The following is a 27,701-nucleotide window of genomic DNA, read 5'->3' as shown; positions in this document are numbered from 1 at the left end:
ATTTGTTGCATTTTAAAATGCAGACAGAAATTCAGTTGGTTTCACTACAAAATTACAGGATCTTGAGATGCATATCAGTTGTCAAAGAGCAGCTTCTGCTATTCCAACCACATGCATTCCATTATATTGAAACTGCATCAGTTAGTTCTGCAGATGTTAGCTAAAACACTTCATAAGTGTTTCAAGGTGTTACCCTCGCAAAGCCAAGCAACTGTAAATCATCAGTTGCAGCTACAAAATATGAGACACAATATCTGCTGGATATGGACAAAAAAATCAAAAGCATTATTCAGAACCTTCAAGGCTTTACCACCTGCCAGTCAGGTGTAGGAAGAGTTCATTTTGGAGCACAGTCGAGCCCTTATCCATTGTCAAGAGTCCTGCTATGTTGCAAAGAAGCCTGTCTTAAAAAATGCCCACTATACACTATATCAGAGTGAATTGTGTAAATTGCTGCCTTTGTGGGACTGCAAGTGTGCCAATCTTGACCCTTTGTGTGATCCCACTTAACTTTTTTTTTGTGTGCACTATGCCTGAGCAAATTTGTTGTATGTCGGTGGATCTTTAGAGTGAAGTAGCACAATAACAAAGCCTCGTATCATGTATAGGTGACTCTGGGGTGGCTGCATTATAGCCTGTTGGTAAGTTAAAAGGGATGTACACTACCAGTCAAATGTTTGGACACACCCTCTCATTCAATGCTTTTTATTTATTTGTATTATTTTCTACATTGTAGATTAATACTGAAGATTAACACTTTTTTGTTTACAACATAATTCCATATGTATTCTTTTATACTTTTGATGTCTTCAGTATTATTCTACAATGTATAAAATAATTAAATAAAAAAACATTTAATGAGAAGGTGTGTCCAAACTTTTGACTGGGAGTGTACATCTCCTATCAGTAAGATATGCAACGTCAGAAATGTAGCTCGGTAATGGACGGCTGCTTATTTCATGACTGTTTTTAAATGACAACAAAGCATGCTGACAGTGCAGTCCACGCATTATTTGAATAAAGCGCAGCTTGTCCCTTTTCTCACCCACCATCCATGAATGTAAAACACCGCCCTGATAAATCGTCCATTGTGACGGGAACATGATTACACGAAGCCGCGGCTGTAGGCCATTCAGCAGGCAGACGGAGTGCCATGTCACCTCTAAGAGGGCTTTGAATAAATGTCCCCGTCTCTACCAAGGCCCACTTCCTTAATCAGGGTGTCGGATGGTAATGATTAGCTTCCTGCGTGTGCTTCTCTGCCACCGAATCATCCACATAACTCATACGCTGTTAATAATCTGCCTGGAGAGACAGTGCCCTTCTTTACCTTCGCCTAATCCAGCCCTAATCTGAACCACATTGTTACTTTTTTTTTAATTATTTTTTTAAATTTAATTTATTATGACAAGTACTTTCATGGAATCACACTGTACTCATATTCAAGGAGACGGGGATACAAAATGATTGTATCTAAATCCCTCAACTAGGTTAAATTATGCAGTCAGCTGGTGTCCTATTGAGAAAGAAACCCTGATGGGGGCTGTTGTTTCTCTTCTGCCTTAGGTCACAGCTTGTGGGGGGGGTGGGGGGATTACCGCGACATCATTTCATTCTGTGTCTATATCCAAAACCTGGATTAGTAACAGGGAGAGGGATTAGAATTTATTATCACACTCCATGCTCAGGCATCTGTTAAGGGCACTGGTCCTTGAAAAGAAACATATTTTTGCTATTAAGCATTTGCTGGATGAGGCTTTGTCTTTGGCGCGTCCACTCCCACTTTGATAGAGGGATGGGGAGTAGGTCAAGAAAGCTGTGATCCCTTATTTTCTGTGAGACAATTTGATGATTTGTGCCCATAGTGAGCCAAGAGAGAGCCCTTGAAGATAATAGTGGAACGATAGCTGCAAACTGCATTTTTCTTTCCTCTGGAAGATTTAAATACATCTAATCCTCATGAACAGAGCAGGATATATCTGCTCCAGTTTACTATTTCAGTTTTAATTAACACAGCAAGTATCTGGTGTCTTCCTGTGTCATTCAAACTCATTAAGTCTCTCTAAGTCTGAAGTGAAATGAAATTATTTAACAGTGAATGCATAATTAGGAAATTATACCAGCATACAGTTTGACAGTGTGGCTGTTTGGTTTGCATATAAAATGCCTTTGGTTATTTTTATTTTTTTATTGTGGGGCACTCTGTATAAAACACCGGTGTCTTTGGACATGGCATTGAATTACTGTGTGCATTTGTCAATAGCATTTATCGTCATGCTCAGATGCACTTCAGGGAACAACCGTATGCAGCGTGGTACTTTGAGACAAAGGAACGACAAGAGTTAACCTTGAAGTATTGATTTTCTGCCATCGTGTACATGCACTATATATCCATGGCTATGCGCTCATTTCTCTGTTTCTTTCTCTTTTTTTTTTTTCTCTTTGTGCAGAAATTCTGAACGGAGGTGTGTATGTTGACCAGAACAAATTCCTGTGTCATGCAGACACCATCCACTGGCGTGATATTATCAAGAACCCCCAGGCCGAGCTGCTCGTGGTACCGTCCAACATCAGCAACCTCGGATGTGAGTATGCCATGTGGCTGAAAACCAGTGGAACCAGTAACTTTGGATGGAATTCAAATGTAAAGGCATCCCATGGCAGTATACTGTGGCAGTACACACTAAAATACACACACAGTCCACCAGCAACAGTCATGCCCCATCCCTTTTTACTCATTCTGTTTGCCTGGCGGTCATTTGGAAGCAAAATCACATAGTGTTAGATCAACGTGTGAACCTTTCCATTGTAGTACTATGGTAGCAGCTCTGCAGCGAGGCCCATGGAGCTGCTGTCTACTCTGCTCTTTTTAAATCTCAGTGAATCTGACAGCTGGTTTGAAGCTGCCCACTTCCCTCTGTGGCCATCCTCTCCTCACTTCTGGGTCCCCACAGTCCCTCAGCTTCCCTCTGCTTTGGACATAACAGGCATCACTATCCGGCAGACATTCAGTGTCAGAAGAACTGGCTGTTAAAGACAGAGTCTCTCAAACTTTTCTGCTCACTTATGAATTACCCTTTTGCTCATTTTAAGGAACGGACAGGGAAAGCAGAGAAGCTTCCCCAAGCCTTCTATATCAAAGTATGTCAGGGTGAACAATAGGGTCAGCAGAGGTGCAAAATGGTGAGCATGGATAATGGGGGAAATGCTGGGAGTGTCTTTGCTGATAAGGCACAGTGAAATTTCTTTGCTTACTCGCGGAACAGAATAAAATCTGCCCAGCGTTGACTTGACATTAACAGGGAGCTAGGCGTCACGCAAAGCTGGAAGTTTTGAGAAGACACTTTTAAGTACAATATGTGTTAAACATTGTTATTTTGTTGATTAGATGACACTGATGGAGGGGGAGGAGGATGAAAAAGCAACAAAGAAACAGAGGAGGTGGGCCAAAAAAATGACAAGAGTGTGTGGGAGTTGAGGTTGCCAAATTGGGGCCCCTTTGCCAAACCGTGGTTAGTATTTAACATTAACAACCCCACAGTGGGAGTGGTTGGAAGGACCTGGTGACAGTCTGCCACACTATTCCACTTAGTCTGTAATTAACCCATAGTCAATTAAGTCTTGATGATGGGCCACGAGCAAATGAAGGCTGTGAGTGCTCTGTCAGGTCCCACTTTGCCTGCGAGCACTTGATGGCGGGGAGTAGAAGCCTGTCTTTCATGCTTATGTTCCTCACAGGCCACAAGTCGCCACAGTGACTCCGGCTCTGTTGTCAGATGAGCGGAGGAGATTCGACAGATCTGTCACTGTCACTTCTCTGGGAAGTTTTAAGGGTGTGCGTGAGTGGATGATTAGGTGTTTGAAGGGGGCGACTGTGTCTCAATGCGTGATTGTGTCACAGCTGCATTTGAAGTTTGGCAACGAGTTGTGTGATGATGTTCAGTGCCTGTTTGTTGGTGTGTTTTGCAGGCAGACGCTGTCATCGCTCATGTAACGGACGCTGCTGGGGCCATCAGGAAGACCAGTGTCAAACCTGTGAGAACACACACACACACACACACACACACACACACACACACACAGACAAACCCAGTACAGGCCTGCTAACTTGATATGGTGTGGCTGACACGAAAGTAAAGGAATCAGCAGTTTGCAAAATCCAGTTTTACTGCCAAGATTGAGATAAGAAAATTGATCCCGCTCTCATGCATGCGCATATTGTACAGAGCTGGACCTATGATGTGGTTAGCCTTAACTTAGTATCAGAAAATGCCGAAAACCACAAATTGCAATGGATGTATTAGGGCTGCAAAAATGCAAAACTCAAAATGTCAATATACAACAACGCAAACAAAGAATAAAAGCAATAAACAATAAAAAGCAATAAAGTTAGAATGGTCCTCTACATTTACAGAATGCTAGGAGAAAATTGAGGATCCTGCACAGCCTGCTTTAAAATCATCTATAATCTCCTATAATCTGTTTTGACATAGATTTATTATCTTTGTGTATGTGAAAACTTCTGCTCACATCTGTTTTTAGCTTTTTCTCTCTATTTTATTAAACTCCAAGACAAAAATCAAGGTCAAATTCAGGAAAATAAATGGGTAACTGTAGAAAATAGATAACTTTTATTCAGTATGTTGCAGAATTTTAAATGTATGTTGCTACAAAACAAAATAAACAGATGATATATTAGTAATATTTGTCTGTTGATAACAGCAGAGTTACACAAAAATAGTGAAAAAAAATAATAAAGTGAGAACCAACACAAAGACAACAAAAGAAGCAGGGCAACTAGAGTAATGTTAGTTTTTCCATATAATTACAGGATGTTCTACTCGTGTTGTAAAGACCTAGCGAGGGACTGGCCTGTTTTTCTCAGACTAACACAGACTACAGAGCCTTGTTGTGTTGTGTTTTGTTTATTTTGTTTTTTCACTCCTGCATCATTATGTTCGCAACTCAGCAGAGAGTAGGCACAGCAGTTTTTAATGCCTCAGCCTCAAGGTCCTGCTGACTTGCTGGCTGGTATTTCTCAGACTATACCAATACCGTGTGGGAGACTGTTCTGCAACACAAGTATTGAAACAACTTTAATGCAATAGGTACAAGCCACACCTCACTAATCATGCTTCCATAGCTTTCTTTAAACTAGTTTTGCAAAATAAAATAAAAAATTGTGGGAAGTAACTGGAAAAGAAGTCAGTGTTTCCCTGGTTACCACACAAGTTGGCATAGCAGCGAATAAAACCAAACTTACCAGGCTTTCCATGAATCAGCACAGTTGGAACGCATCTTTGGCCAATAGGTCTGCCTGGCTGAGACCAGTTGTATAAACACAAATGCAGTGACTCACTGAGATCCAATGTTATGGGATAGTTTTTTCAAACTTTATTTATCTAGGAAAATCCTCTTCAGAGTCATACCTGGTAGCTGCCAAACACAACTGTAGAATTCACCTACCAGAAGTAGAACTGAAGCTTGTGGAACACTTGAAGAATAAGAGGCTTGTTCAACGGCACCTCCAGAGGAGTTTTTGAAACAAGAGACAGTGCTCCATGTTTATTTAGACCCATCTGGGTTTTCAAGTCACTTATCTTGTGGCCACAAACCCACTTATCTGACCTTTAGTTTGCCGAAGCCCCTCATTTTTTTTTCTTTCTCCTGAATTCTGAAACATACGATGTTTCTGACCAGCTATAACTTGAGATGAAGGTTGAGGGTGGTGGTATTGTCTCTTTTTATGAGTGTGCATGTACGTGTGTGTCAGACTGTTAAAATTCAGTCTTTTCACTTCCTGGGCAGTGACAAAAACGGTGTGTGCAGAGCAGTGTGACGGTCGATGCTTCGGGCCTTACGTCAGTGACTGCTGCCATCGCGAATGTGCCGGTGGCTGCTCGGGCCCCAAGGACACAGACTGCTTTGTACGTCAACTTGCACACAAATACACACACACACACGCACGCACACAGACACACACTGTCTTACTTTTTATTCATCCCTTAACTTTCAACACTCTTTTACTTTTTCTCTCTCATTACTGCCTTCCACACACATCCAGAGACCGAAGAAAGCAGTCACTCTCTGACTATGTCCCCCTTCTCCATTCCATGTGTTCACATCTTTTGCACAACATCTGTCTGTCATCCAAAAATGATCCACTTTGTTTACCCGCTGATGAATTGTTTGTCATTTTACAAGGCCATAAAAGTCTGCCACAGCGGCAGTTTTCAAAGAACAAATTGGTGATTCGATGTTCCAATTAATATCCCTTTTATCACCTCAAGTTTGTCCTGTTTGGCAAACTCATGCTGGGTGCACGCGCTGACAGAGGCGATATTGTAGTTGTAATTCACAGGAAGGCTCATCCAATTCAATTACTGCCGTTTCAGCCTGTGGCCACTGATGACAAAACACTTAAGAGGTTTATGGGAAAACATTTCACCATTTACATCATGGCTGTGGATCAGTGGCTCCAATTTTTCTCCCATTTGGTGTTCAAAGAGACGAGGGACAGCTGCAGAAGTTGCACGTCACAATCCACGTAAAAATGAAATGCTGCTGTAATATTTTTTCACTCATAGTGACTTATGTGGAGGAATCACAAGCCTCCACTTGCTTCACCTCACCATGTTTCACTCTGTGCACCCCCAGCGGTAGTCTGACTAGCATTCTCAGCCCTCAGTCACTGTTGTTATGTTGTTCTCTGCAGGCTTGCACCAATTTCAATGATAGCGGAGCGTGCGTGACCCAATGCCCTCAGCCATTTGTGTACAATCCGACGTCTTTCCAGTTAGAGCACAATCCCAGAGCCAAGTACACCTATGGAGCCTTCTGCGTCAAGAAATGTCCACGTAAGTCTGCTCAAAACACAGTGCATGCACATCCAAGCATTTGTGAGCAGATCTAAACTCTATAGCATTGTACTACAGGAACATAGATGCTCATAATGAAACTCGTAATTAAGTTTTATAGTATGCGTACAGGTGTCTGTTAAAGAAGCATTTATCCTCTCTCTATTCTGAAATTGGACTCCAGACAATTATTCAAAGACAAGATAAATTACTCCAACATAAATAAATTGTGTATCTGAATCAACTAGTTGCCACACCATCTGCTTCAACTTCTGGCAGCTCGAAAAGCAAATCTTAGTTCGTTCTTTCACGGATGTGGAGTCAGAGTGCAGCAGTAATTCAGCGAACATGCATTAGAAGTCAAGCTACACCAACAGATTGCATATTCAAGTTCCACTGATCATCAAATGAGCATACACCAGTCACGCTTTTCCACTGCCACTACCAAGTGCTAATTTGATTCATTACTTTTCCTGAGCAATATAGGCCCAGACCATTAGTTCTGATCATTATACAAATGTGATTAAAATACAATCAATTTCTCGCCATTAGTGGGGTCCTTCTAGGAAATTGCTCTAAGAATAAATGCTGCCCTTTGATTTTTCTGTTTTTTTTGTTATCTAAAATTGACGACTGTAGGTGTCATTTATTTGGTGATGCCAACCAATGCTTATATTCTTATTCTGTTAGATAACTTTGTGGTGGACCACAGCTCCTGTGTTAGGGCATGTCCCAGCAACAAGATGGAAGTGGAGGAGAACCGAATCAAAATGTGCATCCCTTGTACCGATATCTGTCCCAAAGGTAAACCGCACAATGCTTAGTCCATCTAAGAAATCTGGGACTGGTTTTAGGAAATGCAGTCACCTTTAGCAGAATTATAATGAGGTACAGTCAGATGATTCTCCAGCACAACAGAAATAGGTCTGAGAGGTAGTCAGTGTACAGAGTTAAAGTACAGTAAGTGCAGAATATTGTTACTGTGTGTAAAATGTGTAAAATGTAAAAAATAGTAATTATAGTTTTTCAGTGTTGTTTTGCTCGAAATGTTCCTGTTCAGTATTGGACCAAGCCCGAACATTTCTGTCTCCATCAGTCATTTACATGCAAAACTATGGGAAAATCAAGCCTGGGTTTAATCATAGTGGTATTAACCTTTCAAAAGCTGACACTTTGAGTAACTCTTAACTTTTATCACCACTCCAATTTTGATTAATCTAATGATGTGTTTTATCGTCCATTGTCTCGAGGAGTGCCTGCATCACTCATAAGTGGTTCTCACTGCCTTGTAAGATTGTCAAATTCGTGCTGGTGCAGGGATCGACTGAGAGCAGACAGATTTTTGCCTATTTTACTTACGTAAAGGTAAAGTTTTGAACGCATGGCCATAGTCCAAATTATGCTAATATAATGTAAAATTTCTGCTCAGTGGGATGAAAGCCAGGTTTTATTTGGTGAGCTAACTTTTTTCCCCGCTTCCTCTATGTACTGGCCCACCGCATTTACTGTATATACAAGAGCTTATGCAGTTAAAACATTTTAATCTAATAGTTTGATGCTAACAGTGATGATACTGAATCAACAGCAGCCCACAGAAATTACTTAAAAAGCTTTATAGTAAATGCAGTTTATTACTATGGGAGCCAGCTTTGCTTTTTTTTTTTTTTTTAAACAAAAAAAATAAATATTCCACTTAATCTACTTAGAACCGATTTATTGATTGCAATGAAGCATCCCCCAAAAATCTACATATTTTTAAACAAAAATTTTAAGGTAAGTTCTGTAATACCCAGTTCTGCATCCTCATCCTTGAATTGGCTGATTAGCTTTTGTCTTTCTTTTGACACACAGTAAACACAGTATTGCTAGCTTAAGTATTCTCAAAGCTGTCTGCGTTGTTGAATTCAAGCATATGCAGTTTTGACCTGACACAAAATGCCCTTCAAGCATTTTATGTAAAGGAATAAACTTTGGATACATAATACTCATATTCCCTCCTTCTCTTATTACTGTGGTGCAAATCCTATGTGTACTCATTACATCCTGCAGGATAAATATGTTAAATTCAGCATAAATGAAGGTCAGATGTTTCATTCCCACAATAGATGACATGTTAATTAACATGAGATAGACCCATAACGAGAAGCTGCTCGTACCTGCTCAGTAATTACAAGTCATTTTGCTATAAGAGCATCAGCTAAATGCCTGAAATAACTAAAGTGAAATTAAACCACATTACTTGAGTTCAATACAGAGGATTAGCCCCTTCATCATATTGTTCTCACAAAGGTAACTGATCTGCCCTTTCTCCTCCGAGGAGAGGCAATAGTGGTTTCTTTCAGGCTCCATGTATGAGCTGTAGCATCCATCGATTGGCTAATCTCTTGATTACATCGTCACATGGCAGGGAGGGGTTAATGAGGGATAGCCCAAGGAACTGTGGGAAATGATAACAAATTAACATTTCAGATATGGAATTGGTTGGTATAAATCACTATCAAAAACTGGTTACACCACTTAATGCCAGCCTTATTCATCATCCCCTCTGCCTCTGTCAGAAATACTTGGCTCACAGTAGACCGCAAGTGTAATTAATGCAAATGTAATGAATTCATTATAGGGAGGAATTGGCTGCGGATTGGCCCATGGCTTCATCAAAAGAATTCCAATGCATGGAGAGGGGCCATGGCCTTGCCTTGTGCACCAAAAGAAGAGCTACATTTTCATAAAAGAGAATAAAAAATTAAAGTGACAAATGGCTAATAGTAGTTTCTCAAAATGAAGCCTCTGCTATACAAGGACACAGCAGCAGGTAATTTGTTCATACCTAAAACAACTAAAATGGTAATTATTTTTGAATAATGTATGATTGTGTATTTGCATGTGTTTCGTCAGTGTGTGATGGCATAGGGACGGGGAGCCTGCAGGCAGCTCAAACAGTGGACGCCAGCAATATCGATAAGTTTGTCAATTGCACCAAAATCAATGGCAACCTCATCTTCCTCATTACTGGCATTAAAGGGTAAGTGAGAAATCTCACACTTGATGATTTCAAAGCCTTTTTTTCCTGAACTGTATGCCAGACAAACCCATGGGAGTATGCTGAATGGTGATGTTTATTTAACTTACCTCCTTGTACAGATATCTCCCACTACTTTTTGACATAGCACAAGTTGTAAAGCAACAGGTTGCAAACACAACATTGTCATTTTTGGACTTATCATGTTGAAATGGTACCCGCATTACCTGTTGACTGGGACTCTCCCAAATACCAGTTTAGGGGCTTCAAAGCTTAGGTGAGAATTATCTGTAAATATTCAAAGCTTTGACTGAGCATTTAGCCATGGTGGTAATATGGCATTACCCTTTTTGAAGTATAAAAGTATAGAAGTTAAAACACAGCTGTGCTCTTGCAGTTTGTAGGTCATCTGCCTTTGTGGATTCAAGATATCTGGCACATTTTGAAGCTATTCCAGATGAAAGACTGTTTCCAGACGATTGACTTACCTTCAAATTTTGCTTGTCTAAGAATGTCTAATGAAATTAATGTTAATGCATTTAACGAATTATGTCAGCTCACTACTTCTTACTTGATAGGGATTGCTGTGATACTGCACATATAATCAAATAAAACATTTGCTTATTGAGTTGGTTGTGGATTACAATGGCAGTGATTATTATAATACAAATTACTCCTGCTTTTTGCACATCATGTTTGCATGAACTTGCTGAGTCCAGTATTCACTTTCATTTTTGCTTTGTTTTGGTCTCCATCACCTTTCTAGATAATACTTAGCCTCTAGAGCTGTGTGAAGGATGGACACATCGAAAGATAGCAGATGAATTTAATGCATGTCATCCAAGGAGGATTCCACTTGGCTTTTCCATGGTGGCGAAAGTGGTTAAAAACTAAACCTAAACATATCTTTCAATATATCATTCCGGTCCACTGAGAAGTACCAGTTCAGCTCTTTCTTCTTTCGACAAAGCCATATTTAATCTGTTGAGGCAATAAAATATATAGTTAATGAGATTTCCTATGTGTCCAGACTTTGGGGACACCCTGTATAAGAAATCTTAATGCCACAGTGTTTCCTCTACATTCATTTACGAATGGCGTGCCGCCATTCCTAAATCCTAGCCGCTCCTTCAAACTTCTTTATTTTTTTAAAAAATTGTCGCAAATACACCACCGCCACATGTCTCCACCTTTACAGCAGAGTCCTGAACTATGTCGGGTAGCGAGTACTAAGGTTAACTATAGATAACTATCTTGCGCAGTATCTACTCTTTGATACATTGGGTTCATAGGCTGTATATAAAGTCTATGGTGGGGTTAATACGATGTTAATTACTCGCGAGAGAGCGGCCTTGAAAGTGACATCACATCAAGCACCCAGATGACCAGATCAGAGTCAGAGGAGTGTAGTCTTGGAAAATAGGGCAACGACTTACCAGAGAAATGTTATTAGCTTAAGATGACTCATAATAGATTTTACAAGTTAAATAGACATTTGCAAAATAAGATGGCCAGCTAACATTACGTAACATATTGGTAGCTCAAATTAATTGGGCCTGGTGCCAACTCAGTGCCGCTAACGTGAGTAAACTAATTGATAGCATTAAGCTAATATCTGCACGCCATGATGTAACTGCTGACTGCATTTTCAGATGAGCTTGTTCAAATATTTATTTATTTTTTATTTTTTACATTCAGCCATTTAAAAAGCTATTTTCAACTAGCCATTCAATAAATAGGTTGTAAAAGTAAAATCTGCACAGTCAAGTGTCATTTGTTTACGCCGCCAAGTGGCTCCAGGAGAGCCTGCCGCTGCTGCTGAAAAAAATCCTAGAGGAAACACTGTGCCATCATGTGTCCCAGTTGGTCACTAAATTTGGTTGTGTTGTACATCACATAGTTTACTTTTCGTACATACCACAGTTGTCCTTGCAAAGTACATACTGTTGTATACATTCTGTATACAACTTCGACATACTAGTTGTTCATAATATTGCACAATTACAGTCTTAGTTGCAGTCATCTGTCTATACACTCTTGGCAGCTAAAGCTATATTGGCACAGGACAGTGACGTATTTTACGTTGCATCAAGGATTCTCGGTCAAAGCATGCTGGCTTGCAGACTGCAAAATGCAAACGGTTGTAGTTGGATCCCCTTGTGTTTTTGGCATAATGCATTTGACGTACTACGCATTGGGACATACTAACATTTATTCTGCCATACTAAATTGTATGGAAATGTGGTTGTTGGAATGCACTCCACATCCATCTGCTGTTAGGTGCTGCGAGGATTCTGAACAGTGTACAGCATTTTCATTGAAAAACTCCATATAGATGAGAGGAGCTGCTGAGCTGGGTAATAATTGTTCCTCCCTGCGGGCAACCAATTTAAAATTACATATAGTTATATAATCCACTTTTAATATTAAAATATTATATTAGATCAGCTTTTAATTACTACTTTTCAATGTGTAGCAAGTGCACTTTGAAACGTTCATGTATTGTAAACACAGATGGAGATGGATTCAAACACTTCTAAACTCACATCCTATAGTTTCAGAGAGAATCTGGCTTGGGAAGGTCAATGAACACTGTTCTCCGTTCAATCAAGTGCTCAGAGGCTCTGAGGACAGGATGATGTAGAACTGTGAATGTCTCTGCATTCTGCCTTTGGACTTTTCTTAATGATGCCTTCAGGTACATTGCGTTTATACCTTTGTAACTATTAACTGCTATACTTGTTTTTCTTTAGGGACGTGTATCATGGTATTGGACCTTTGGACCCCGAGCGTCTTAATGTTTTCCGTACTGTGAAGGAGGTCACAGGTGAGACAACTTCACCTTGGAAGTACTAACTGAACAAAACAATATTATTATGCTGGAGTGTTTGTGAGATATTTGGCCTCTGAAGTAGTAAAAGAAAGCATAAAGAGAAAAACTGATTTTGTCAGTGAACTCTAAAAGATGCTCTTGTGTATACAGTTCTATTGTGTGCATGCTTTTATACTTATGTATGCTGTCGGTGTTTGTGTGTGTGTGTGTGTGTGTGCGCGTGCCTCCTTGTGTGTGCATTTATTCATTAGCTATTAGAGGCCTTAAGGGATGAGCAATACCTCGTATACAAACCCTTTTGTCATATTAAACTGCGACTTGCAGTTGAGCCAAACAGCTAATGGAGCGAAGCTGCATTTTCATAATGAAAACCTAAGCAATAAGAAAGAGCAATGGCCATTCTATCTCAGCCGTTTCCTGCTCTATCCCTTTTAATGTCATTTCCACAGATGCTGATTTGATATAATCTGTCATTAAAGGCAAGTGCAACCGGACAAATTGTGCAGAATATTAAATCCATTCTTTTAATTAACATATATTGTCTTCTCCATGCGCATTTTCTGCGAGCACTGTATTCTTGCTGAACTCCACAGAGGCTGTTCTCCTTCATCAAAAGCACTTGTGACTCCTTTTCTTTTTTCTCTTTCTTCCTTTAACTATTTTTTACATTTAAAAATGCCCTTATGATGGTTATTAATTAGCTATTCACTCTATGAAGAAAAAAATTGTGTTACTTAACCCATCAGCGCTCGACAAATACACACATCCATTTTTCTTGATTACATTTCTCTCAAAGTATTTATTATGCCAGTTGCTTGTCTGAAGTTTACATCAAATTTAATCATAGTTACAGTCGAAATGCAGCTATATGTCCACAATGCAATCACAAGTAGCTATGCAGTGATATGTTAATATAATTTACAAGAAAGGACAGAACTGAACATTTTAATTATGCTTGTACAGGTTTGCACATACTGAAGCCTTAATGTTTTGAAGACAATCAATCAGTCAAGTCTGCAGTAGTGTTCCTAGTCTCTGGAGGGGGTCAGGACAAAGTGGCCATAGGGGGCTCCTGAAAATATTGCCCAGTTTGCCCCCTCTGAAAGTAGGGTACTATATGTGAGACTTCTTTTTAAGTCATACAGTGTCCCACCATCAACGTATGATTTTGCCAGATTCCACACAATCAACCCAACACAATTATGAAAAGATATCTTTAATACCAGCATTTTTTTGGTGACATAAATGTGAAAACATGATAATCTCATAATACAACACATTTTTCTCTTCATATAAAGATACAGATATTTAAAAAAAAAAATCTGCGACTATTATTATAACAAATCATAAATTATCTGAATAGCTAAGCTTGTTCTGAAAAAAACAAAAAACAAACAACAAGGAACAGCATGCATGGCTGGCCCGTCTAATGACCAAGATAAGAGCTTCAAAGTAAAGATTACCAGAAAACAGGTGTTTCACTAATGAACACAAGGTTTCAACACTTTGCCTGATGTGTCTTTAGGTTATCTCAACATCCAGTCTTGGCCTGAAAACATGACAGATCTGAGTGTTTTTTCAAGCCTAGCAACCATCGGAGGCAGATCTCTTTACAGGTACGACTACAGACACACACTCAGAGTTACTGATGTCTTTCTTGGTTAACTCAAAATTGCATCATTCAACATGAAAACATCTGAAATGAGATAAGAGGGTTACTGGGCAGCAGCACCACTTACTCCTCTTTCATTTCACAGACGTGATACCTATGTTCCACATCCATTTTTACATGTTTGAGTTCAAATTTCATTACACTTATTTTGTGCAGATGAGACACTCATATTACCAGCTGCCTTCATTCCAAAAGCATCATCTCATTTCTTGCTGTTTTCTTGCATCGTGACGCTCGCTGTTGGAACTGCTGAGCCACCGGCCTGTCTTACTCCGCACAGAAGCGCTTTGAAGCACTGCTGTCACACAGCTTTGATTAGCCCTGTTTTGATAACAGGTTCTGTGTTTGCTTACAAGTGGCATATCCGAGGGATAACGCTGGCAGAGCAAAGGAGGTCCAGCCTTGTTTTCTGAACGCCAGCGATGAACATGTAGCTCAGCAGTGTTTTTCATTACCATTCAGAGCTGGAGGAACCTTCCGCATCTTGCTCATTATAATTGTTGTTTTGCATTGCACTTTTTGTAGCTTTGTCATTCCTTTCGTGCCCTTCTCATTTGCTACTTCTTCTACTTGTCCATCTCATTGATCCCATTTTACTAACACATACTACTCTGTCTTTCTCACCTCTTTGTTTCACTATTTTCTCTCAACCTCACAGTCAAATTTGCTCATCTTCTCCTTTACTCTTACTTTGCCTGTTTTTCATCGTAAGTTTCTTTTTTCTCCTCCTCTATTTTCTATCTTGTGAAATTTTTCCTTCCTAATCTTCCACTGTGCTTCCAACTAAATCCTTTATTTCCCTTCTCTCTCCTCTTTATCTTTACATCCACTTGTTTCTCTTTTCATCCTAATTTCCTGTTTCTTGCAGCGGAAGCGGCATTTCCCTTTTGATCCTGAAGCAGCGTTGGATCTCTTCTCTACAGTTTCAGTCGTTAGATGAGATCAGTGCCGGAAACGTCTACATCTTCAACAACAGCCGCCTCTGCTTCTACAACACCGTCAACTGGACATCGCTTTTCAGAACCCCAAGCCAGAAAGTCCTCATACGCAACAACCGAGATCCAAGGGAGTGCAGTAAGTAGTGGTGATGGTTGGGGTCCTAAAATTTTCACCATTTGCTGAACAGATTCTGAAGGAAGAATCAGAGTTCGAGCAATATTGCAACATCTTCAGATGATGGATGTTTAAAAATTTTGATGTGAAAGTGGTTTACTTTTGGAAGCCAAGGTTTTTTTTTTTTTTTAAATTTAATTGTACTGGGCAACATTTCAATGGTAAACACACTAGTCATATCCTTGAAAAGTAAATAAATAAATGAAGACAAACATGAAAACCCCATGAGCATCCGAGACAAAATAATCACTTCCATCACAGACACTCAACAGAAAAATACATATTTAATTGAAGTGCACTTTACTGAAAGCAGATGATTTTGAGTTTAATCCTTTGAGCCCAACGGATGCACTTTGTGTCCAAATTCTTCCAAATCTACTTCTGCAAAGTAATATATGTACTCGTTTCTTTACCCATCTTCACACTGCAGCATCTCAGTTGAGTAAGTCAAGAGGCCCCATTCATATCATAACGCAACTGCAGGACCTACTCTTTCCAGTAATACTAGTTGTTTCACAATGCACCAAAGAGCAACGCAACTTTGAGATAACATATGCCTGGTTTGGCATTTTTGCAAGTAAGCTACTATATGTGAACACTTAAATGCAGTTTATCCATTAGTAACTAAGCACTGCAATGTTCCCTATCCAACTGTGAAAAGATGTCTCTACAGAGAGCTTTTTGTAGTAAGACACATGTAAAAACATAACAATTTCAGAATGCAAACGTATGTTTTATTGATAATAAAAGAAAATGCTGATGTAAAGATTCTGCATCTAGGATCATAACAAATGATGGAAGATCTGGATAGTCTAGATTGTTCTGATAAAAATAAGACACAACATGTATGGCCTTGGAAATAAAGGCAGATAAATTACCTTAGAAAATAGCTTCTCGTAGTGTTTACAGTGGCTCATATGGGGAACATTTGTGAGTGTAAGGCTGCCTTGGAAAAATCTGCTTGGATTTTGTTCTGCCAGTTATGGTAAAATCATGCAGCCTTAAGTGTTGGAGGAAACTTTCACACACACTACACATACAGATAATGTTTTGTCTCAACAGACACACAGTAACCAAACACAGATGAAGCACTCCTGTCTCTTATTTTTTTCTCTCATGTACACTCTAATTGATTCCAAACTTTGATTTCCCCACTTACACTAAATTGCCAAAAGTATTCGCTCACCTGCCTTGACTCGCATATGAACATAAGTGCCATCCCATTCCTAATACATAGGGTTCAATATGACGTCGGTCCACCCTTTGCAGCTATAACAGCTTCAACTCTTCTGGGAAGGCTGTCCACAAGGTTTAGGAGTGTATTTATGGGAATTTTTGACCATTCTTCCAGAAGCGCATTTGTGAGGTCACACACTGATGTTGGACCAGAAGGCCTGGCTCTCAGTCTCCTCTCTAATTCATCCCAAAGGTGTTTTATCAGGTTGAGGTCAGGACTCTGTGCAGACCAGTCAAGTTCATCCACACCAGACTCTGTCATCCATGTCTTTATGGACCTTGCTTTGTGCATTGGTGCACAGTCATGTTGGAAGAGGAAGGGGCCAGCTCCAAACTGTTCCCACAAAGTTGGGAGCATGGAATTGTCCAAAATGTCTTGGTATGCTGAAGCATTCAGAGTTCCTTTCACTGGAACTAAGGGTCCAAGCCCAGCTCCTGAAAAACAACCCCACACCATAATGCCCCCTCCACCCAACTTTAAACTTGGCACAATACAGTCCGACAAGTATCGTTCTCCTAGCAACCGCCAAACCCAGACTCCTCCATCAGATTGCCAGATGGAGAAGCAGGGTTCGTCACTCCAGAGAAGGCGTCTCCACTGCTCTAGAGTCCAGTGGTGGCGTGCTTTAGACCACTGCATCCGACGCTTTGCATTGCACTTGGTGATGTATGGCTTGGATGCAGCTGCTCGGCCATGGAAACCCATTCCATGAAGCTCTCTACTGAAGCACTGTTCTTGAGCTAATCTGAAGGCCACATGAAGTTTGAAGGTCTGTAGCGATTGACTGCAGAAAGTTGGCAACCTCTTGGCACTGTGCGCCTCAGCATCTGCTGACCCCACTCCATCAGTTTATGTGGCCTACCATTTGGTGGCTGAGTTGCTGTCGTTCCCACACACTTCCACTTTCTTATAATACAGCTGACAGTTGACTGTGGAATATTTAGGAGCGAGGAAATGTCATGACTGGATTTGTTGCACAGGTGGCATCCTATCACAGTTCCACGCTGGAATTCACTGAGCTCCTGAAAGCGACCCATTCTTTCACAAATGTTTGTAAAAGCAGTCTGCATGCCTAGGTGCTTGATTTTATACACCTGTGGCCATGGAAGTGATTGGAACACCTGATTCTGATTATTTGGATGGGTGAGCAAATACTTTTGGCAATTTAGTGTATCTCTGTAACTCGCAGCTCCAGCCCAGCCTTACACATTGACATGGCCGTTTCCAAGGCAACAGCACCACGGGCGTCTCTCACTACTTGGCCATGAAAGCCCTTATTCAGCTCCCTGTGACACTAAATGCGTCATGCAGTGAGGTGGGTTCAACTCACTGCTAGCCACAGGGAAGTGGAGACCTGATGGAACGAGGAATAGGCTAATAAAAAAATATACTGGTCTTTTTAATCATCAGTGCCCATGCTGCTAATGTTATTTGTAGCATTTGTTACCCTTTCATGACATGTCAGGTGTGTTTGCCAGTAAAGATCATGGTGGCAGAGATGACATGACTTGGTCGTTTTTCTTGGCTCTGTCCTGCTGCGGTTGATGTCATTAGTAAGTTAATGAGTGCAGCGTGTGTGAGAGAGTTCGATCGACGGGGACCTTACACAGGCCTCTTCATTAGGCTGGACCCACCATCTGCCATTGACCGGTCTGTTGTTGACAAAGGGTTCGACCCCCACCAAGCGACACTAGCGGGGACATGGCTCAGGGTTATGGTTGGGATGTTCTTTAAATGTAGAGGTCTGGGGAATACCAGTGTTTACTCACACAGATGGGCAACCCTTGATGAGACCTGCACACATACACCCACACACAAATTAGCAGAAACGTGCACCCAGCACTAGCTCATCTCCCAGGCATGAATGCAGAGTGACACAGATTGCAACACGTGAGCACAAACACACATAAATAAACTTCAAATCTATAAATTAACCTTCTGAACCCCTGTGTCTGGGCATTTTTTGTTCCTGTTACATTTTAGCTTACTGTGGGCTCACAATAAGTCCTGCACGTACATGGAAACAGCACAAACATTGCTACAAGTAGAAGGGCCTCAGAGATGTCTTTTTTTGCCGGGTATCATAATTATAACATAATCGATAAAATGATAAAAGTTGACTTTGCTTGATTATTAATTTTGCCAAAACTGAAATGAAGTGGAATCAATATGTAGAACAAGTCTAAGACCCCACAGGTGTTATTAATACTGGAAAAAAATGTCTGAGCATATTATGTTGCTATTCCCTACTGACATTTTTTATGGTCTAACTTTGGTGATTTTTTTTTTTTTTTTTTTTTTTACATCACTCATACATTTTGGATTTTCAGAGGGATTAAATTCATATAATTAACCATTATTAGATTGTGATATTTTTAGTCAATAATTATATCATGTTTCCACTAAGTTTGAATTGCATTATATGTGTGTGGGCTTCAGGAGTGTGTGTTTGCATGTGTAAATGCAAACGATGTATTTTACGCGTTTGCCTTCTTTCTCTTTACAGCTCAGCAGCGAATGATATGTGATCGGATGTGTTCAGACGATGGGTGCTGGGGCCCAGGGCCTGACCAGTGTCTGTCCTGCCGATTTTTCAGACGAGGTCGCACCTGTGTTGAGTCCTGCAACCTCTTTGATGGGTGAGTAGTCCATTCACACAAAAATTAAAATAAAAATCACTTTCTTTTTCCGATGCCTTCCGACCTTATGTCTTACAAGTGTCTAATCATACCTCTGACACAAATCTGTCAAATTGTAAAAAAAGAGCATTTTCCTGAATGTCAGATCTTTACAGTTTCAGGAAGCTGCATTAATTCCCCAGCAAACAGCAATACGTGATGAGCAGAGGAAATAAAATCAATTTAAACAGCTTTAATTCATGAGAATGAAGTCAAAACATCCTCAAAGGGCCCAGGAGGAGGAGAGTGTAATTGCCGATTGGGATGAATGTAATGAGATGATCCAATAAGGAATTTCACAGTGCGACCAGTCAAAAGAACATTTGGCTGCGTGTTACATCCATTGTCCAAAATCAAATTAAATATATTGTTGAATTGCCCATTTGGGCAGAGAGTTGTAAGTGTTTACTGCACTGAGCTGGAAAATGACTGACATTTGACAAAAAGACTGACTCATATTCAGTTTTTCTGTGTGAATAATTGTATTCAGGTCACTGCTCTATGTTGCCAAGAGACACATCAAAAAGATCAGTGCCAACTCACCTGGGAAGAAACACTACTTTGTGGATGTGGTTTCCAGCCTTTTCTTGCTACTCTTGAATGAACGAAGAGATGTTCTGAATCACAACACCTATCTAAAATAAGACTGTACCAGCAGCATCTGCCACAAGATAAACATAACTCTCTTGCAAGCAGTGATGTCTAGCTCATGTTTCCCCAGGAGGAAGAGGAGGAGAGTGCATGTATGTGTGCAAGAGAGGTGTGTGCAAGAGTGAGCAACCCTCGGTCATGTTGACTTGTTGCTGGTCCTTTCCGGCGCCGTTTGTGGGAGGGAGGCTTTGAAGTTTGCCGGGAAAAACAGCGCATAGCGAAGGCTTTGAAGAAGACGAGGGAAAAGGCGCGTGGCAGGGAGCTGCTGAAGCACACTTGTTTCCAATACTGTAAATACAGTCAGGCACAGTGATGCATTGTAAGTAATATTCGACAGACCTACTTCTTGCTTTGTGTCACTGGCCTGAACTGTGGTATCAAAACCTCCACAACCTGAGGGTTTGCCTGCTGTAAGAAGTCACCACCTGCCAAGCAACCATGCTTCAAAAATGTATATTTGACAGGTAAAGAGAAGCTTTACCTTGAATAACCTGTGAATCTGTCCCTTGGTGACTACTACTTTATACTTTCTGTCCCACTCACACCAATGATAATTCACCCTGCAACAATGGTTATACTTAAGGAACACTATTGCTGGTGTTTGCTGACTTGTTCCCTTTATCTTTAGAGAGTTTATTGAGAGAATAGACACTATTTTCATGAGACTTAAAAAGAAAAAAGAAACAAATAGTATATTAAAAAGTGATTCAGAAGATTTAACATTTAATGCCTGAAGGCTAAAAGCTTGAACGTATTTTGTTCATTAGACATTTAAAGTGAAAATAGCATGCAGCACATAATGATTCATCAAGTACATGACCCCATAGGTGATAGAAAAGGTAAGAAGCTACTGTTCACTGTGTGTACAAACTCATTACAAAGTGAAGAACTACTGTTGCTGCTGTTGCTTTAGCATCTTAAAATTGTTTAGATTCAGAACAAGCCTATTCTGTTCAAAATACAATGGCAACATTTTGACTTGACTCATCTTTGAGCTGATAGGTAATAAAGCGTTAAATCGGCATTAAGTCTACAGCTTCTTTTGTTGGTTTGACCTTTGAACCACAGAATAATACTGATATTGTGTCATGAAATGGAGTCCAAAGCTACAAAGGATCATTGAATTACTTAGAAATAGTATGATGGACCAGCATCGGGACCTCTATACTAAGCTTAATACACTGTTAAATGATGGTATTCTGTCGCTTACAGTCTTATAAATAGAAATATACAGTGCCAGTGCTCAGTCAGAAAGAAAGCATGAGCCAGCTCTTTGACTGAATGGTGCAATAACTATCACTAGTGATGAAATAATAAACTTTGTCAGAATTTAGGAGTGGTCGCTGCTAAATGTCTAAATATGGCATCACCCTAATCTAGTATAGACAGAGACTTTCAGCAGTTTCACAAGACTAAAAAATCAGCTTCAACCCAGATGGCTGAATTTTGTCCTTTAATTTTTTATTCTAAATTAATTCTGTCCCTGTATGTAATTCGCTGCAAAGTGCAGAAATGTGGTGCAGTTTGAGAAGGGGTTAGCACATATTTTCTACAGGACAAAAAAGTCAAAAAAATGTCAGAATGTGCCTGAAATCTACTCAGTGATTTGCCAAAAATCTTAAAAAAGACATTACTGTTGTTCTTAATTATTTCTTGATTAAATGACCCACGTCTCCAAGATGATACTTTAGATTCAAATAAATAATTTCATTTGAACTGGAGAAAATGGATTGTTATTTATTTGCAGAATGCCTATGATCAACCTGCCTGCAGTATTGTATTATTTGCACATTGTCATTACTGCAGTCACTAAAAACATTTGTTCATAACACTCAAAACTTGTGCCTGATTTCAATTTGGCCACTATCACCTTTGAAGTAGTCTCCTTGAGCAGTGAGAAACCGCTCATAGTGCTCCTGCAACAGTTGGAAATCTCCCTGAAAGTCCTCTGCTATACGTGTGTCAAGCACTTTTTGTGATACATGCTGGATCTCCTCCGCTTTCAGCTTGAATTTAATTTTGGGAAATGGGAGGAATTGGCTAAAATCTACCAAGAATGTTCACTCTTGAATGTCTCAAAGTGTTACAATAGAATAGTCTTACAGTTTGAATTTGACAGTCTGACTTTCGGATTTACAGTACACAACCCCGTGAATGTTAAAGGAAATAACAAGCCTATTCTTGATGCGCTCTTGATCTGGCGCAGCTTTTTTAGCCTTAGGAACTTTAGGTTTTTTCCACGACAAATACTGCTGTTTGGTTTTGCAATGTAGACCTACACTTTACTTCCTTCACCATTAATGATCCTCAAGATTCGAATGTGCACCTCCAATTGGTCACAAAAATGTGTCTAACATGGGTTTGGATGTAAAATCAAAATCCTGACTCACAAGAGTTACTGTTTACATGTGCTGCATATGCATGGCTTCATCTGTGCTCAAGGGAAACACGTTTTGAACTTTTTGATCCCACTTCATATACAGACAGCAATGTTATATGCTGAAACATCACTTCAGCTGTACTCTGTTCACGGCATTTGTACATACATGTATAGCTGTTAGCGCTATCTTAGGTATAGTTACAGCATACAGGCTTACATCGTCTGCTGCATAGATTTGCCTAATATCTTACTTTGTTCTGAAGCTATTGAACTGTATGTCTCTGTAGAATTTAGTGTTGGCTCATTAAAATGTTTTCAGATTGGTGATTTTAAACCTTAAGATTCCTCAGTTTGCTCTCGTTCTATGTCTCCATTCCTAATGAGGAAAGGCACTAATTCCCTTTAGTTTATACATCTGTTGAATAAAACAAAGGAAGAGCAAAGGAGTGCAAGAGGGGGGAATTACTGAGACGGCGTCCGCTGGGGTTGGGGGGAGGAGGGAGGGGGAGGGTTAGGGAGGCGTTGAAAGTGCTTAATTAAAAAAGTTGCTCTGGTGGTTTGACCACGTGCTGGCTTTGCTGGATGTTTTGAGGTCTGAACGGTGGCCACAGTCTTGCTTAAATTCCTGCTAAAACAGGGCTAATCCCCCATCAGGCCGTCCCTCATGGGGCTTTGGTGCACACTTCCAGCCGTGAAGGGGGCCAATCAGGAGGAACGGCTTTGACGGAATGGAAATGACCCCAGAGAGCACCACTGCAGAGGTCTTTGTCTCTCGCCCAGTCTCCTCCATGTATCTTTTTTTTTATTCCTCAGCCAACAAAAGAGCTATCTCTCCACTGCCTGGGCCTTTTTCTAAAGGATTCCTCTGGACAGAGCTTCCAGGAGAGAAATCTAATTTATTTTGGAACAAGGGAAAGAAAGATGAGGGAGAAATGCAAAAAGAGCAGTGGGAATTTCCTTTGAAACCTCATTAATAAAATGACAGCCTGTATGGACTGTATTTCTGGCTGTTTGAGACAAACTGCTGTGATCGCAGCAAACCAATAGAACCATTCAAAGAAAAAAATGCCCTGAGATCGGGGCTCAGCAGAAAGCAAATCTAGGATTTTATCTTCCTTTTTATTGCCCTTTAATGTGATAAATTTGAACTCTGCAGTTTCTGAATGTCTCTTTTCTTTTTACATAGCTTTTAAAACAGCCAACTCGAAAAGATTTCCACTGAATATTCCCCACATGAAAATGCATAAAACACACATACTCGCAGGAGATCTAAATTTCTCAGTGCCAGATCATGAAAAAAAAAAAAAAAAGCTTACAAGGAGGAATATGTTGACTCTTTATTCCACCCCAGTAGCATTACATGCAAATCCAAACAAAACACAGTGAGTCACTCTCATTATCCCACCACTGTGAGAAAGAAGTTTGTTTGTAACTGGGTGAATCCTCCTCTGAGGGTGTCTGTCCTCTGCATTGGCTGATCGATCCCTCTGATGTGAAAAGTGTTTTTGATCGGCAGCGGTTGTTATTGATAGCAGCCAGCCTCTGCCCGCCAGAGACGCCTTCACTTCAAAAGTGAGGATAATACGCTGATTCGGACACAAACAAGACAGAAATTTATAGATCGAGCGGCCACGCACACACACACACACACACACACACACACACACACACACACACAGAGAGAGAGTGAGAGAGACACACCCATATACACATATAAGGATTCAACAATATGGCCTGAGGCAGTGTGTAACTCCTGCCAGTGTAATTGCAGTGTATAAACCCAATATCGAGCTCTATTGTTTACTTGTTCTTCCTTCAGAAGTCTAAGCGAAAAAACAAACCCAATATAAACTGAACATGCATTGCTTCAACTGCCTGAATAAAGGGTCTGGTAGAACTCATACCAGCTGCAGAACCTGCAATAATTCTTCATAAAAGGATGAAAAGAGAATGCAATTGACTCACCTTTTGTCACGCCTATCTTTTTCTTTTAGGCATGTTTTTTAAACCTCGTTCTTCCTCTTGTCTCCACTTTCTACTTATTCAGACTTCATTTCTGCTTCTCCATCCTCTCATGTTTGCCTATAATTTAAGATAAGCTGTTCATTATTCATGAACCTTCTTTGTAAGCATATTGAACACACTAAGCCTTTAACTTGATCAAATATTTTTGGCAGTTCATTCCCCGCTGCATGCCCCTCTACCAGAGGGCACTCTAGCAGGCAGTGGAAAGTAGGAATCTCGGAGATAGCCTGAGTAAATGATGATACTGCATTGCATGTTGGAACGTCTCCTACGTACATCATGTGTTTACATGCACATAGAATAATTCAGAATGTTCTTGTAACATACTCTTAATCAATATTTTAATGTGGGTGCAGTCTCAAATCTATAATACATGCATCTCTGTTTTGATTCCCCCATCTCCATCAGGGATGTGCGTGAATTTGCTAATGGATCCGTGTGCCTTGAGTGTGATAGCCAGTGTGAGAAGATGGATGGAAAAAGTATGACTTGTCTTGGCCAGGTAAGAGCCTTCCTAATTCCACTTCAAACTCCTTTATTCTCGACTTCGTTTTCACTTAACATATTTTTTAAAAATAGACTTTTTACTTCAAGATTTACACCACTTCCCTCATTTTTTTTTTCTGTGCGAGATAGCCTCATATCTCTTTACGTGCTAAAGTGGATTTCCAAGTTATTTTTGTGGGAGTCTATCTGTTTTGCACGCAGGATTCAGTAGATATAAGTGCTGTTTGCAAAGGTGAATAGTAGGTTAATGGGAGGGATGATAAACTACTGTGGCTGCTATAGGAGACATGCTTTTGGCAAGCACACGTACACACACTCAAAAAGCAAAATGAGATTAGTTTCTGACCTTCCCGTAAAGTCACTTTTCGAGTCGCCAATGTGAATACACCGTGACTCTCCAAAATGTTAGCATTTCCCTTTAAAATGTCAGTGGAGAAGATGCACATCTGCACACACATGCACACATAAATCACACATTCACAAACACATGTAATGTAGAAACACATCTGCTCATACGTGGCTGCAGCAGCATCATTTGCATTAGAATGCTAGAGCCAGTGGTGGAAGGAGTATTCAGTATCTTACATTAACCACTGTGTAAAATAACTGGAAAGTAACTAAAGCTGTCAAATACATGTAGAGGATTAAAATGAACAATATTTCCCACAATAAATTTACTCCAAATGAGGAACTTTAAAAGAATTAAATCCATACCCTGGTGCCAAGGAGCACTGAAGCTGTTCTGGTGGTAATCCAAAACTTTCTATTTCTATCAAAACCTAAATAACATCATTATCTTAAGGCTTAGTGTTTGTTTTGATTAAATGTTGTTCCTGCATTTAGATGTTTCTGAGGGTTCTATCCAAGGGAAGTTATTTTCATACATCCTGGCAATACACCAATAGTGACCAAACCTGGGGGAAACCCAGAAAAAGTTTTAAGAAGTACCTCAGTGATTGCAAGATGGTTAAGGGGATAATAAAGCAGACAGAATATATTTCTGCAACAACAAATAGTATTTATTTTTGCAAATGGGCTTGCAAATTGCTGGGTATTCTTGCTTCTTCGGAATTGTGAGATTTATTAAAATGTACCCCTCGAGAGAGTAGAATAGCATTTATTATCATTGTTTTGTGCAAAATGCAATGAAATTAAGAGCGCTACATCTGACTGGTTCAGTAACATATACATACAAACCACAATGCAACCTTGAAAACACACAACAAAGAGATGGTACTCTAATTATAAAACCGTTACGAGTTGCCACAAATTGCGATTGTGTTTCAATTGATGACTAAACTGATTAAAACCACAATGGGCAACCTCAGTTGTAGATGGTTGCCCAAGCACTTACACTTACTTACACTGAGAATAATAATCATAAAAGATTCAAATAAAAAAGAATACAATCAAATTAAGCCACACCCTCACTAATCTGGCTCTGAATATGCAGAATAATGAAAAGAAAACACAATTAAAGGAAGAAATGCTGAAAGTCTGAAGAAAATATTTACAAGTCATTAGAGGGATTTATTGGACTATAAACAAGCCAATAATCAGTGATAGGCGAATGCAACAAATACTCCTATGATATTGTAATCATGCTTTACATACATCATTACATTTCTTTGTGTTTTCTGTGTTTGCAACATATATGCTGTCAAGTTGCGAATGTGTTGACTAAAGCTTTGTCCATGCTAATACAGATGTTTTCCTTGGCAAATATTTTCCCACTCCATTAAAAAAAAGATAAATAAAATCTGTCTACACTGACATCCTTTTTCAAAGTAGCACTGAAGAATATACAAATGACTACAAACGCTGTAATAAGCATGCAGTACCAGTCTATATCAATGATCAAAAGAGTGCATTCATTCATTTTAATTGATTCTGCAGTCTCAAACTGCAATTGCAACAAGTTAAGTCATTGGGAGCAGCAGATACAGAGGCATCTGCAGAGGTTCGTGCAGGTGAAGTGGTGCAGCGATGCAAAGTTAGGTTGTAAACGTAAACTGTGCACAAAAGATAGATGCCTTAAACCTGCATTCTATAAAACAACCAGCAGAGGGCCATTTCTCTGATCACAAGAAGAAGTTAAATTGAATGGGTGTAAATGAGAAAATGACCCTTCTTCTCACTTGATTTGCTATCTCAGTGAACGTTTTCCTAATGAGCTTATGGTCTCAACGATTAGTTTCAAGACTCCTTCAATACAGCATTGACTCATTTAGTAACTTTTCGTACAGTCCAGAGTGAAATGGGTCATAAAACAGGATATGTTTTAAAGCAGGTCTATCTTTTGATTGAATCATGTGTAGTGTCAAATCAACTCCTCACTCATTTCAAAGACCAAAATGGAGAAGGCCTAAAGCCGAACTTGCGCCTTTAGAACAGTAGTCCACAAACCATGGATACATTCATCTTTTATATCCATGGTGGTAAGGTTGTTTTATATATATATATATATATAACCACTAATTCTAACCAAATGTAAAGAAACTTGTGTTGTTGTGGTTTCTGGCACATTGTCCAAAACTGGCAAATGTGAATTGAGATGTGCTATCATAGCTTCCCAGATTCTGTCCGATTGAATACACGTAAAGTAGCATTTTAAAAAATCTGCGCTTGAATGACTCTTAAACACTGTTTTTGTGTGGATAAGAGGCCTAAGTTGCTTGTTTTATACATTTGCTACATGCTTTTCCTTCATTAGGCCCACTCTATGCAGA

The 27,701-nt window shown here is 39.8% G+C and overlaps 1 protein-coding gene across 4 annotated transcripts in view; it reads left to right on the top strand.

The window, feature by feature from the left end:
* LOC111571821 (receptor tyrosine-protein kinase erbB-4-like) overlaps window positions 1-27,701 on the top strand; it is a 329,715-nt gene that overhangs the window by 231,954 nt on the left and 70,060 nt on the right. For all 4 annotated transcript variants that reach the window (XM_055008641.1, XM_055008643.1, XM_055008640.1 and 1 more), the window contains 11 exons: window positions 2,451-2,585; window positions 3,970-4,035; window positions 5,809-5,927; window positions 6,716-6,857; window positions 7,548-7,661; window positions 9,753-9,879; window positions 12,630-12,703; window positions 14,235-14,325; window positions 15,250-15,455; window positions 19,238-19,370; window positions 24,874-24,967. In XM_055008641.1, coding sequence (XP_054864616.1) covers window positions 2,451-2,585; window positions 3,970-4,035; window positions 5,809-5,927; window positions 6,716-6,857; window positions 7,548-7,661; window positions 9,753-9,879; window positions 12,630-12,703; window positions 14,235-14,325; window positions 15,250-15,455; window positions 19,238-19,370; window positions 24,874-24,967 — 1,301 coding nt within the window. The remainder of the gene's footprint in view (window positions 1-2,450; window positions 2,586-3,969; window positions 4,036-5,808; window positions 5,928-6,715; window positions 6,858-7,547; window positions 7,662-9,752; window positions 9,880-12,629; window positions 12,704-14,234; window positions 14,326-15,249; window positions 15,456-19,237; window positions 19,371-24,873; window positions 24,968-27,701) is intronic.

The sequence above is a fragment of the Amphiprion ocellaris genome, chromosome 24 (assembly GCF_022539595.1).
Source record: "Amphiprion ocellaris isolate individual 3 ecotype Okinawa chromosome 24, ASM2253959v1, whole genome shotgun sequence".
In the NCBI taxonomy this organism is placed as follows: Eukaryota; Metazoa; Chordata; class Actinopteri; family Pomacentridae; genus Amphiprion; species Amphiprion ocellaris.
This window is presented reverse-complemented; position numbering and strand designations above follow the sequence as displayed.